This window comes from Lontra canadensis, unplaced genomic scaffold, assembly GCF_010015895.1.
Source record: "Lontra canadensis isolate GAN:19392208 unplaced genomic scaffold, GSC_riverotter_1.0 scaffold10, whole genome shotgun sequence".
Classification (NCBI taxonomy): domain Eukaryota; kingdom Metazoa; phylum Chordata; class Mammalia; order Carnivora; family Mustelidae; genus Lontra; species Lontra canadensis.
In genome coordinates, this window is record NW_022631004.1 from 15,410,621 (window position 1) to 15,423,982 (window position 13,362).

The window sequence follows — 13,362 nt, forward strand, 5'->3', positions numbered from 1 at the left end:
GCCTGTGTAGGACAGCTGTGAAGTCCACAAGCTTTCAAGCTCCCAAGGGATTAGAAGAGCAGTAGCTGTTACCTTTACTTGAAAAGAAGTGGACTAACAGGGATGCCCCTGCTTCCAGGCCTGCTCTTGCTCCTGATACCAACATGTGACATTATGATAAGGCAGATACCACCTATTGGCTATGTTCTGGGGAAAGCTGCTTAATCTCTGTACCTCAGTTTCCCCATCCAACATCTTATTTGTAGCCCTGTGGAGAGACAACCCTGAGGCAGGAGCGTCCAGCCAGGCCACACGAGATTCCTGACCCACAGAAATGGTGAGATAATGAATGTTGCTTTAAGCCACTGAGTTTTGGAGTAATTTGTTACACAATAATAAACACACCACTTCTTAGATTTAAAGAAATAATAAAAATAGGTTCCTCTTCACTAGTAATGGTTTTTCAATGACTATTTCATCATTAGGATTTTGTTGGGCTTGAGTAGAAATTGTTCTACATGTCCAACTCTTCACCAGGTCATTGTCAATAGTCAGTGCGCTATTTCCAATAGAGCCCCCATCAGTATAATCATGGCGTGGGAAGGCAGGCTCTGTTGTTCCTTGTGGATCTTCTACTAACCAACCTAGTTTAATATCCAAATCTCTGCACTCTAGGCAGTTATTCGCAACTGCTCCAGTTCTAGATTTTCTCTCCGCTCTAACAAATCATTCTTTGCTTCTTCCTGCCTCTCTGGCTTCTGCCACTCAGTAGGTGGTGGCGACTTGATTACAGTTTTCAGAATTTCGAAGTTATTACTGGCTTGTCAGTTTACAGACTGATTTGCACTTATATACTGTTTGTTTCTTCAGTAATCACCTCTCAAGGGATCAATGCCTTGGGCTCTCTGAGCAAGCCCTTTAATAGAAATCAAACTTGAACAAATCCAAGTAAAATAAGCATTTTCATTTTCTTGAGTTTATACTGCTTTCACATTTTAAAAGATCCTTGAAATTTAACTTGATTTCTCACAAAAGTTTTGTCAGGAGGTCATCTACATGTGCTGCATATTTACAGTCTCCTCCTAAAAACACAGGTAAGCTTTCATAGCAACCAATCTCCTGTCACGTCAGTCCCCATCCAAGGCTATAGGTCCCCCTAAGATGCATCTTAGGCCCCCTGATTGGTTGGAATGACCTGTACCATAGACAACAGAGGCCTGTCAAAGCTGAGCATTCCTGTGCCCGAGCTGTCAAGGGAAGCTGCTTGTTTTCCTCCTCATGAAGAATTCCTCCATTGGCAGGAGAGAGAGAACGGATAGTCTGTCAACTCTCTCTAAAACCTGAGCCAGTAACAGAACTGTACGTGGTTCTTGGCTCACTAAATCCCTTCGTGATGCATAGCTGCTGGCCAAGTTGGAGGACTGATTACTGAGTAAATTTCAACCAGTCTAGAGAGATCGTAGGAGCAGGTTAAACTGGGCCTACTTCCACAGTTGACCAATTCTAAGACCTGTGCTCTTTATCCCCCTTCTTCCAATGATAATACTTGCAAGATCGGCACATGCGTTACAACTGATGCTATCTTAGATGAGGTAAACATCTGTGTTAAGCAGTTAAGCAGCAGCATTATTGTAAATGTAGTAGCTTACTATTATTATAAGGGTCTATGGGTATCTGAGTTTAATGCCCTGCTTAATGCAGAGAATCCTGATCATCTGTGGCAGGGGCTGCGGTGAGCATGGATTAACTAATGGAGCCTGGGCTGTGTGTTCTGGATCTTTCCCCCAAAGGTTAAGGCTACTGTGACCAATCTGTGCTGGTGTTTTGTTTTTTTTTTTTAAACATTTTATTTATATGTTTATTTGAGAGCGCACAAGCAGGGATGGGGTGGGGGAAGGGAGAGGGACACACAGACTCTGTGCTGAGCATGGAACCCGACAAAGGGCTACATCTCAGGGTGCTGAGATCATGACCTGAGCCAAAATCAAGCGCTGGATGCCTAAGAGACTGAGCCACCCAAGTGCCCCTGTGTTGTTTTTTAATACAGACACAGCTCAGATAAAGTTAGGCAACTTTTCATACAATTTAAGAAACATATATCTGAGTTTTCTAAATAATGTTGGGTTATATGCTTGCACACACCAAACTAAAATTTGCTATGGTATTTTTAAAATTTTATTTATTTGACAGAGACACACCGAGAGAGGGAACATAAGCAGGGGGCATGGGAGAGCAAGAAGCAGGCTCCCTGCTGAGCAGGGAGCCCGATGTGGGGCTTGATCCCAGGACCCTGGGACCATGACCTGAGCCAAAGGCAGACGCTTAACCACCGAGCCACCCAGGTGCCCCATGCTATGGTATTTTTTTAAGTAGATTCCACGCCCAGCATGGAGCCCTACATGGGGCTTGAACTCACGACCGTGAGATCAAGAGTCAGACGCTTATCCAACTGAGCCACCCGGGTGCTCCATTATGGTTATTTTCTCAATTTATGCTGTTCTGTATACTTATTTTTTCGGATACTAAATCAATGTGTACATTCTAGGTTCAACAGAGCACATGTACTTCTATAAAAAATAAGTTTTATTAACAAAATGGGCTCACAGTATAAAATACATATAGATGGTTCATTATACCAAAAATTTTTTAAATCATCTTTCTTCTTAGGTGTAGCACTGTAGACAAGTAAATAAAACACAAGCAAAGATTTATTCCTCCTGCCCAAGGCCTATGAAACCATGAAAAATGAAGACTGCTAAGTCAGTCATTTTTTACCTCCCCTTCCACCATTAACCTCTTGGAAACTGCATCTGTTCCACTTACATTATTTTTTAGCTTGCTGCCTTACCATCCTGGCCACCCAAGAGAGGCAAAATTGGGAAGAGAATGAGTTCAAGTTTAAAGCAAAAGTCCTTGCCCAAAACAGAGTGGAAATCCAGCGCAGGAGCTTCTGGCTGTAACTGCTGACAATCAGGTCCCTCAAGGGCTACTTCTTTATTCCTTAAGCCAGAGAACACCACCAAGTCACGGCCAACATTTCATGCTCTTCCTCAGTTTGTGCCGGCAGCCCCGGCAGAAGACTGCAGGGTTTCGGTGAAGTAGAAATGGCTTAGATGTTCCTCTTAGAACTTCTGTAGGAATTTGAGAACGAGGTCCCGTAGTCGTACCCTGAGCATCTCATCATTATCACAAATGATATGAGTCGAATCTTCCTCAATCTGGATGAGTGTCTCGGCTTCCTGGAGCAGGACAATATGGCCCTTTGCTGTGTCTTCCACCTTAATATCGCTGAAGCCATGCTGCTCCAAAAGAAGAAGAGAAAGCAAATGATGGATACTCTGAAAGCAAGAGGCTGACTGAAAGGCAGAGGATATTGCAGCAACTGGTGGTTTTAAGAAAGGATACTTCCTAGGCTTGGCCAAACTGAACATTCTAGAAACTGTCATTTTTGATGCTCCCCAATACAATTCTTCAGACTTGTCACAAGATCTCCTACAGCAACAGAATTAAAAAACAGCTTCGTACACTTTAAAAGAAGCCTCCAAACATGCCAATTCTCATGCAAAACACAACAAAATTTCTGTAACCTGCTTAAGCTTTTGAGTTATCTGAGGAGCACATCCAAGCGCCTGGGTTCAGGAGTCTGGGGTGCTGGGCTATCCATCACCAGCCAAAGGTTCCTGATTAAAAAAAAGCTTCACCCCATCCCAGAAAAATGCCATTCCTAAAAGCAAGATATCAATGGCCTTGTGATCTGGCAAATCCTTCTCAAGGGAGAATGAGACAAGGCAGGACAGCAAATCCTTCTTTAACTATCTTAATGTGAGTTATAGAATTTTCTTACATATCACACATAAAGTTGAGAAGAGGAAAAGGAGAAATAACACTGATTTGCCTGAAAGGGACACAGGATAGGTAAAGAATATGGGCTAGGGAGAATCTCTCCCCTTAGTTCCAGAAAGCTCATGTGCAGTTTGGGGCAGATCCTAAGGGTCAAGTTCTACACGAACCAGGCTAGGGAGAATCTCTCCCCTTAGTTCCAGAAAGCTCATGTGCAGTTTGGGGCAGATCCTAAGGGTCAAGTTCTACACGAACCAGGCAGAACTAAGTGAAGGTGCTTCTGGGAAAGGAAGCGGTTTCAAGCTTTTAAAAAACAGGTCAAGCGGAGTCCTACCAATAGGGGCCGGAGGAGCACAAGGTCGGGAGGAAGCAGTTACTGCTGTGTTCACTGCATCATACAGGGACACTCCCAGGCTCATTCCCACGCAGTGCCCCCACCCTCAGGGGCTAGCAGGGCTGCACAACTTGGCCACGGTCTTCCCTTCAGGGAAAAATTAAACCACTGATGGCTGGCTGCTGATTTGGGGAAGGGCCAGGGTCCTCCCGAGGACCGCCGACTTCTTCCTTCTCTTCCCGCCCATTTGGGAGTTGCTGGCCCTGCTTCTCCCTCTCCCAGGGACCTGGACACATGGGTGCCTCTGCCCTCACCGCCCCCCAGTATGAGCCTCTCGTCTCTTATGAAACGGCCAGCATCCATGCTGGCGCTCTGATCAGCAAGGGGCTTCTTGAAAAGCAAGTCTCTAAGGAGCAGACTTACAAAGTTTCCTTTATCTGGCCTTCCCCACCTCACCCATCGGTCGCATCTAAGTTTCTGAAGGGCTCCCTTGGTCTAGTTCCCACAAGAAACGGGGTGTGGTGAGGTAGTCTTCTTGTGGCCCGAGTCTGACAGGTAGGGGCTGGCAGAGAAGAAATGGGGGGACCTACAGGGAAGAAGAGCGTGGTCTTCTCCCAACTCTCTGGCACCCTCCCCCGGTTCTGTTTTCTACCCTGACCCTGACTCAAGCAGATGCTACAGGGACAGCAGCTCAGAACGTGTAGCTGGAGAAAAAAGCAGCGACATGGCGTTCCTTGAGGCGAGCGAAGAGCGGGGAGGCCGCGGTGCTGCGGCCGGGGCAGTGCTCACCTTCTCCAGCGTCTGCACAAACTGCTCCACGGGGATTGAGCCGCTCAGCAGGGGCTTCAGCACTTTGCAGTCGGGGATGTCCTCGCTTGCCCGCTTTCTCTTCTTACCGCCGCTGGGCTGGGCCGGCCTGGGCGGGGGCTAGAGCGGGACACGGGGCGGGTCTCGTCAAGCACTGAGAGCGCAGAGGCCGGTGTGGGGCCACAGCACGAGCCTGTCTGTCGGTCCCGCCCAGGGCCCCGCGCCAGCCGGGGCTCTCCCAACATAAGCTAACGCCAAGTATCCACACAGCATTGGGACTTTTCTGGCAGAGATCTTCCTTTGATCAAGACTCATTTTTAAGTTTTAAAGGATTCACTTCAGTATTTTTCAAGTAAATTCTTCAAATGAGAAGCTGTGTTGGCAGCTGCTGGGGTAGCAGTAGTGCCGGTGGCCCGGGCCACCCGCCGTGGGGGATTAACCCAGACTGACGGGGTAAAAGGTCAGAGAAACTGCCTACAGAGCGGCGGTAACCGAGTCTGGTGAGGATGATGTGGGAAGGTGAGAAATGCTCACGGCAAGGAGCTCACATGTTTTATGTAGCAGCACAGTCCAAGTCTGAAAGGAGTCTTTCTCGAGAAGGGGGGTGAGGACAAGGGCTCACAGAGCCATGCCATGAGGCAGTAAACACACGGTGAACTGGGGCACAAGGTGCCGGGGACAAGGCGCTGCGGCCCGTGGCTCACAGGTGCCCAGCCGCTGCCCGCTTCTGCAGGCGTGTTCTGTAGGGAGGCCTCCCCTGGGGGTGGGTTTCCCTGCTGCTCTGGGGGCTCCCCCTGCCCGCACTCCGGGTCTAGCAAAGGTGCGCACACGCGTGCTGAGGGACGCCAGTCCTTGGGAGCCGGGAAAGGCACTTAGGATGCGGTGCGGCCCCAGCTCCATGAATTATAGCTGCTCTTCCCGCTTCTCTTCTCTGAGGCATGTGGCCAGAGAGATAAGTAGGGAAGAATTTGTATTAATGTCCTCTCTGTTTCAATCCAATCCATTAAGAGTCTGGTCTCTGACTTGTGCTAGTGGGAGTGCTAGGACCACTGATGGGGGCGGCCTGGGGGGTTCCTCGTCTTCACAGGCCCCAGTGCCAACTCGGGGGTGCAAGCCCAGCCCACCTACCCCCCTACCTGAAGGACATGCTTGTTATCTTTCGTGTGCAGCACAGCTGAGACAGTCGCCAAGGAAATGCCAGGTTTAATCTCCATGGGCACCAGCGCATCTGCGAGCTGGAAGCAAACGGGTGTCAGCTGGGCTCCCCTACATGTGAGGGACGGGGAGCTGCAGCTGCGCCATCCCAAGTCAGGACCAGGAGGCCACACTGAGCTCACAGATGGCCGGTGATGGCCACGGCCAGCTTTCCACAGCCACCAGCTCGCTCGCAGCGCCACACCCCTGCCAGCCTGGAGGGAAAGGTGCGGCATATGGCGCAGGGAAGCTGAGTCTCTGTGACCGCCATTCCTCACTTTCTTTTCCCCCCTCGCTTTTTTTTATCCTTTGTTTATATCATTGCAGTCTAAAATAACACATAATTTTAAGGAAGTAAGAAGGTAAAAAAACTTAATACCTTCAATCAAAAATATATCACATATACAAATACATACATCGATCACAAGAAAGAATGGAGCTAAGAGAAACAGAGAGAAGGGGGTGGTGGCGGCGGGTAAACTGGGCTGAGGAGGAGAATGAGCCCGAGCCTGTCTGGGGCGCTCTTCCTGGTGGTGGTCCACAACTCTCAGCAGGTACCTCGTGTAAGCCTGTGCCGTCAAACACTGGGACCCCAGGGTGCTGACCCTTCTGCTTTGCCCTTTTGTTAGTCAACCCCCAAATTATGCTCCGCCAACATCCTGCCACGGGCTCATCAACTGAACCGCCACAACCTGCCTTTTAGGTGGCTTCCAGACCACTCCTGACACTTGTGTAGGATCTCTTGGAAACTGCTAAGGGCTTCTTCTTACTCAGAATACCTAACAGGTGCTGACTTTCCACGCTGGCCTCTGCCTCTGTCCTCATAACCACTAGGTGACTAGTCAGGCAGGAAGGACAGGGACAGCAGCATTTGGACTGAGTGAGCTAATTCCTGGAAATCGGACTTCTCCCAAAGTGGAACACCTAGCCTTTACCTCTGGGGCCATCTCTTTCACTACCATCTGAGTCTGATGCTCTGGAGCTCCCCGACTCCACTACCGGCAGTGGTGTGTGATCCCGTGAGAAGCCCTCACTCCCGGGTTTAGTTGACTATTGCTCTGACACATGTAGACCCTGAGCTGTCCAAGTCTCCTTTATGTAAAAACAAAAGTGAATAAATATGCAAAATTCCATTTACGTAAATATGAAGATCAACATCCCATGGACAGAGGAAGTCGCTTAGGATATTTATAAGGAATGAGAACTGCTTCATGAAATAAGGAAACACACATGGCACGAGTGTGAAATGCTCCCCCTGGGGAGACCCATGTCTGCTCAGGGTTCCCGACAATACCCGTCCGTATGCAGCCTTTTCCTTCCTACACCGTACTTACTCCCCCCACAGGTCAGGCTGCCTGGTGGCGCTTGTCTGGGAGGTTTGGGGATGGCATCGTGGGAACCATGGCAGCCCCGTGAGCAAAATCTAAGACTCTGTTGTGCCATGAGGGACGTCTACCCAGAGCCCACAACAACCACCACTCAGTTCACACATGTCTGCGAGCTGGAGACGTGTCCCTTGCCGCCAGAGACCAGAGTTTTCCCATTAGAATGCATCCACCAGGGCTGGCACATCAGGTCTCCCATCCTGCATTTACAGGGACGGAGGAGGAGGATTAGGAGGAAGCTGCAGAGGACACACTCTCATTTGGGGTGGAAATAAGCATCCTTTAGTAGTAGCGAAACCTGAAGAATGGTGACAGACTTTTAACCCCTGCATCTCATGCAGGCCTCTCCCGGCGAAACTCAATGATGCTTTTAGCTCTCTATATTCCACACATGGACAAAGACTTCTGTAAACGGATGGTTCTGATTTATACTACATGCCTGTATTATGTGTACTATAGCATGATTTATGCTACAGAAAGGGCAGAAATCACAAGCGCCCACCCCTGAAGGCATAGTTATGATGCACTTGTGATGTAAACAGCAGTTACTTCACTACCCAAAAAATGAGAAGGCTCTGAAGATCCCAGAGATCCCTGGGAAGGCTCCGTTCCCAGGTTCTCACTTAAGGATCTGCATTCTTTGGCCAGAAAACAGCCACTTCTGGGACAGTCCTCTTTCTGAGACTCACGTGGAAAGCCTGGGTTTGACCGTGAGAGAGAGAATAGCTCACCTCTGGCATGATTTCGATCTTCTCGTAACGACGCTTGAAAGGCAAGGCGAGGACCTCGGCCCGCCGGTACGACATGGGGGGTGGCTGGCAGTCGATCATCAGGTCCATCCGGTGGGACTGCGCGGGTGGTGGCTGTGTGTACTGCTCGGGGCACACCACATGGAGCGGCTGGAACCCAGGGGACGGGGTGGGTGAGGCCTCGAGCACGCACGCTCAGCCTCACCACTTTCGGGCCATCTGACCTCTCTCTCCTCCTCTCAAACCCAAGTAATGGGAAGCAGGAGAGGTGAGTGCAGTGCGGGGAAAGAATAAAAATTTCAAGGCAAAGCCCTCAACTGCTAGCCAAGTGGACTAGTGGGGATCCACTGCCTCTATCTGCATTTGTTTTTGATTCTTTTTAAGTCACTTTGACAGTGACTTCCAGGGGTCTGCTCTCAGCTGGTCCTTAAGCCCTGGAGGGCATAGTCTTCTCATCACACCTACCATCATTGACTGGTGGGAACAGCTGGAGGCCAGTGGGCAGGAATTGCTGACTGTCGTGCTAGTCTGGTGTTCTGGGGTTGGGCTTTTTTCCAGTATCGGCAGGTCTGCTCGTTTTTGGCAGTGGGCACTGTTCAGGTCACATTCTCAATTGTGTAGGGCAGACTGACTCAGAGCTTGTTTATAAAATGTCCCTCTTTGTTATTTGGAGAGACAGAAGTAGTAAACCAGCGTCTACTTGGGACAAACACCACACAACTGAAAACTGATCCCCGGGGCCCTGAGTTATTGTACTGCCACTGCTTTTACTGAAGAGCCTGGAGCTCACCTCCAGTTCCTGGAGGGAGGCCTTCCAGCAGGCCCACCAGATGCATTCAAACGAGCACTTATTCTGTTGGGCTCAGACCTGTCCTCCTCCTCACCTGGGTGGTATCCTGTAACTCCTCTCAGAGTCACCTGACTACACGGTCCCAGCCTGAGGCCTCCAGCCGGCTTTCCCCCTCCCAGAGGGGAGATCAGGTGGCCTCCCGTCCCCACTGTCCTGTGCTGCCAGGGCTCCACGAGCACAGAGCACAGCGCTGCTGTAGGGAACAGTTAGTGATGAAAACAACAGGCTCTTAACCACGTCTGCCCATATGCCGATCCGTACACGGTGGGGGAGCAAATCGCCCAGCCCGCCCCAGCTCATCTACTGCTCGAATCATGTCTAGAGAAAGCCCATCTTCCCTCCTGTGGGGCCAGCAAGTGAGCCATCACCGTCAGCCAGGTTCTCTGCATTCCTGAGGCTCCTGAGGTTCCCATTCCTCACTAGCCTTCCTCAGAGTTCTGTGTTACTGCCTCCCATGCCGAGGTCAAAAACTTGCGGAGGAGAAAAACACACTTCTGACCTGAGACGTGCCAGGGCCCCATGGTGCTCATTTGAGCTCCCAAAGCAACGGGGAATGAAAACTCTTCCTCTGGCCTTGCTCCCAGGCCATTCCCAAGCAGCCTCCCCCTGCCCACTGTCAGACGTGCTGCCCAGTGGGGTGACTTCTATTCCACTCTCCCTCTCCATTCTCCCGCTGTACAGATGGCCTTCCTTTCACCCACCCCTTTACCCAACTACTTCTGGCTTTCTCCTATGGCAGAAAGTGCAAAAGGAAAAAAACAAATGCAACAAAAACCAAACCAAAAGAAACCTCTCTTTAAAAAAGCAGACTAACTCTGTGTGTGCTGCTCATCCACATGTGCCCCAGGGCCCAGCCCAGGTTTCAGCTAAACTGTCTTTTGGCTCAATGAGTAGGTTTCCAGAATAACTTTTCTGGTGGGAGAGGGGGCAATTTGCTTTTAACCATTAACCATTAACAATTAACTTTTAACTATCATCAAAAATAATAGACTGTTTATGCTTTCTTTTCCTTCCACTTTTGACTTCTTTAGAACGGAAAGGACTTTCCAGGTGTAAAGCTCAGTGCTGTGAAGGGTAACTAAGGCACATGCGTCAGCATGCTGTGGACACGTGGCAAGTGAGCGAGGCGAGAAATGCAGCCGGCCCTCTGCCCGCAGCCCGCGGACTCCCCAGCGGTGACAGGGCTGCGGAGACACTGCACTTCCCTTCCTTACCTGGACTTCTTTTTTTTTTTTTTTTAATTTGTTTATTTATTTGACAGTCAAGAGACCACAAGTATGCAGAGAGGCAGGCAGAGAGAGAGAGGAGGAAGCAGGCTCCCTGCTGAGCAGAGAGCCCGATGTGGGGCTCGATCCCAGGACCCTGAGATCACGACCTGAGCCGAAGACAGGGGCCCAACCCACTGAGCCACCCAGGCGCCCCTTTACCTGGACTTCTTTAAGCAGCTTGGACACCTGGATGAAGTTCAGCCGTGTATCAATGGGGCAGTAAATGCATTTCATGGCCAAGGGCTGGTAGGGAGCCAGTGCTTCCAGGTAGGAGAAATCGGGTTCTAATGAGAGCACAAGAACCAAAATTTGAGATGCACGCAACGGAGCTGCTGCCATGTGAGGAGGCGGCTGGTGTGGTCAAGGGTGGGCGGATGGCTGCACCGGTGGGAGGGTAAGGCAGTGTATGTGTCGGAGGCTGGGGGGACCAGACTCCTTATCACTGGGGAGGAGGAATCTACAAATAAGGGCAAGGAGAGGCCAGAGTGAATAGTACAGAGTAGATGTGGAATTAGAGGTATGGGTGTGAGCTCAAGGCTTTCAACACGGAGAGACCGAGGAGATAAACAAGGGTTAAATAAGTAAATGGGGGAGGAAGAAAACCTCTTTACGACAGAATGCCAAATAAATGCAACGGAAACAGTGAAGGCAAAAAAAAAAAACACCGTCATTTGGCAACCATCACAGTAATAATTTTTTTCTGACTAGGACCATCAATAGATGCTAAAAAAATTAGAGAAAAGTTTGGGGAAGTCCCTCCCCCAGCTCCCCAAGATAACTATTACATATAAAACAGTGACCTCACAGTGGGGAAATCTGGTGTAGGCCACTCGAATCGAGTGCTCAGAGTTAACACGCAGGTATGAGAAAAACCACACACCACCTACTTGAGAGGATGCCGCAAGAGGAAAAGAAAAGGACCCTGGCTCCACGTCACCAGACGCTTCTGCTGCCGCTGCTGTGCTCCCATCAGCAAAGCCAGTGACAGCATGACTGGGAACCACATCTGCCCTAATGGCCCGTCTGTTCCCTCCAGCAGCACTCCCTGCAGGCTGCTTGGAGGGACGGTCTACCCACTCAAGGAGGCCGACCACTCTGAGCCAGAAGAACTGGCTGTGTGTGAAAAATAATACTTAGATTCCCAACAGCCTGTGGCCCCACGAGGACATCCCTTCTTACAGCCTTCAGGCTTACACTCACCTGTCCCACTAACTTATCCAGTGTATTTGGGAAAACTGATGGAACTTCCAGATTTTTAAATTACTCCCCCTCCAGTGGCTCCTTTTTCCCCAAGAAGAATACCCCCAAAGGAGGCAAGCATCTGGGAGAGATGACAGACTCCTTTTTGACATGGACTAAGTAAGCTTCAACTGTGCCATAGCTGTAATATGACCCAAAATAGTGGTCTGAGATGCTTCTCTGATACTACCTAACCTCACAAATGACCTAACTGCTGTTCTGAAAGCCCCTCAAAACCTGCTGGGATTTAAATTCATTATCCAGGATGGTTATGGACATCACACAGCCCCTGATTTCTTCCCAACTGGCTAAAGGAAAACGTCTACCATAGACATTGTAGATGTCTACCAAACATCTACAATCCTCTAACTGCGCCTATGTAAACATTGTACCAACTACTGCATCAGGGTCAACAACTCTTCAAAAAGAATAGGAGACATCACCTTTGGTCCTACTATAGACAATGCTCTCCAGATCACCTCCTGCTTAGCAAAACTTGGCAACAGTGAGGTTCTGGGTACCGTGAATCAAGTCTTGTGGCCTGACTTCCTCTTGGCCAAAGGGGGCCTGGGAAAGAGAGAAGCAGCCCCAGCTCTCTGGGCACTTTCTACTAGGGCTGGGTGTTAGCCAGAGCCAGCCTGTCACTCATGGGTAGGCCACAGTGCTCTCCTGTTGGACACACACAATTTCACAGAACACTGACACCAGACATGGCCACTTGGTGAGCACAATGGATCAAGACAAAAACAAGAACCCCTCTGTAATCATGCCTGAACACAAAACCACAACACTATTCAAACCACAAAATGAGCAAACATTATCCTCTCCTAGCTCCATTCTTCTTGCCTTCTAGATAAGAATTATTAAGATACTCAGTAATATAACCACTCCTGTTTCCTGACAACACTAATCCAGTGCAATGCCCCACAGCCGTGAACCCACCTCAAAATCACCCAACATAAGCCCAAATCCATTAAGTTCAACATACTCTGAGATGCCTTCTACTTCCCCATGGTTTGCGTCCCTACCACTTGCAGTCGAGTCATTAAGCCAACTCTGTCTGACTAGTGATGTGGTGGAGGCCTCTGACATTCTCACCAACAGGCTGAACACAGGGAAGAGCCTGGGGTCCTTGATCCTGAAGCCTTGGGGATGGAGAAGATTCTCTTCCATCATTCAAGTCTTAAAAGCAATGAGAAAGAAGTCAACTGATAACTTTCTCAAAAGCTTTTATGTGCCAGGCACTGTATGAGTGTCTTTTTTTAACATACTAAATGCACAGAGATACTCAAGGAAGGAGCCAGCAATAACCCTTTGACAACGAAGAAGAATGAGGCTCAGAGACATGGGGGTAACTTGGTTTAAGTTACAGTCCTTCGGACCAGATTTGGATCAAGGTTTTTTACTTCACTGCCCGTAAGATTTCTGACCGAAGACCTAAAATTGATAAGATAACGTAGTGATTAAGATAAAACCCCTGCCTGACCTCATGAAAAGATCTGCTCTACTCTGAGGGGTTTGTCTCCAGAAGGAAAACTGTAAGCCAGAGAAAACTATAGAGGTGAAAGACCCAATTCAGGGAATAATTCCTAAAGGGTAAAACAAGAGTGGTTCCTAGAATTATTGCCATTCTTGAAACAGCACACAACATCACTGCAAAAGCAGTTCACGAGGAATTTGCCTCCGGGCAAAAATCTCTCAAAACTGCTATGAAAGC

The 13,362-nt window shown here is 49.2% G+C and overlaps 1 protein-coding gene across 4 annotated transcripts in view; it reads right to left on the bottom strand.

The window, feature by feature from the left end:
* Positions 1 to 2,753: 2,753 nt before the first annotated feature.
* INTS9 (integrator complex subunit 9) overlaps positions 2,754 to 13,362 on the bottom strand; it is a 105,425-nt gene continuing 94,816 nt past the window's right edge. For 2 of the 4 annotated variants that reach the window (XM_032855707.1, XM_032855709.1), the window contains 5 exons: positions 10,566 to 10,690; positions 8,271 to 8,438; positions 6,097 to 6,195; positions 4,943 to 5,080; positions 2,754 to 3,278 (listed from right to left, as the gene is read on the bottom strand). In XM_032855707.1, the coding sequence (XP_032711598.1) occupies positions 3,102 to 3,278; positions 4,943 to 5,080; positions 6,097 to 6,195; positions 8,271 to 8,438; positions 10,566 to 10,690 (707 nt within the window). In that variant the 3' untranslated portion in view covers positions 2,754 to 3,101. The other 2 variants (XM_032855710.1, XM_032855708.1) reach the window with 2 other exon arrangements.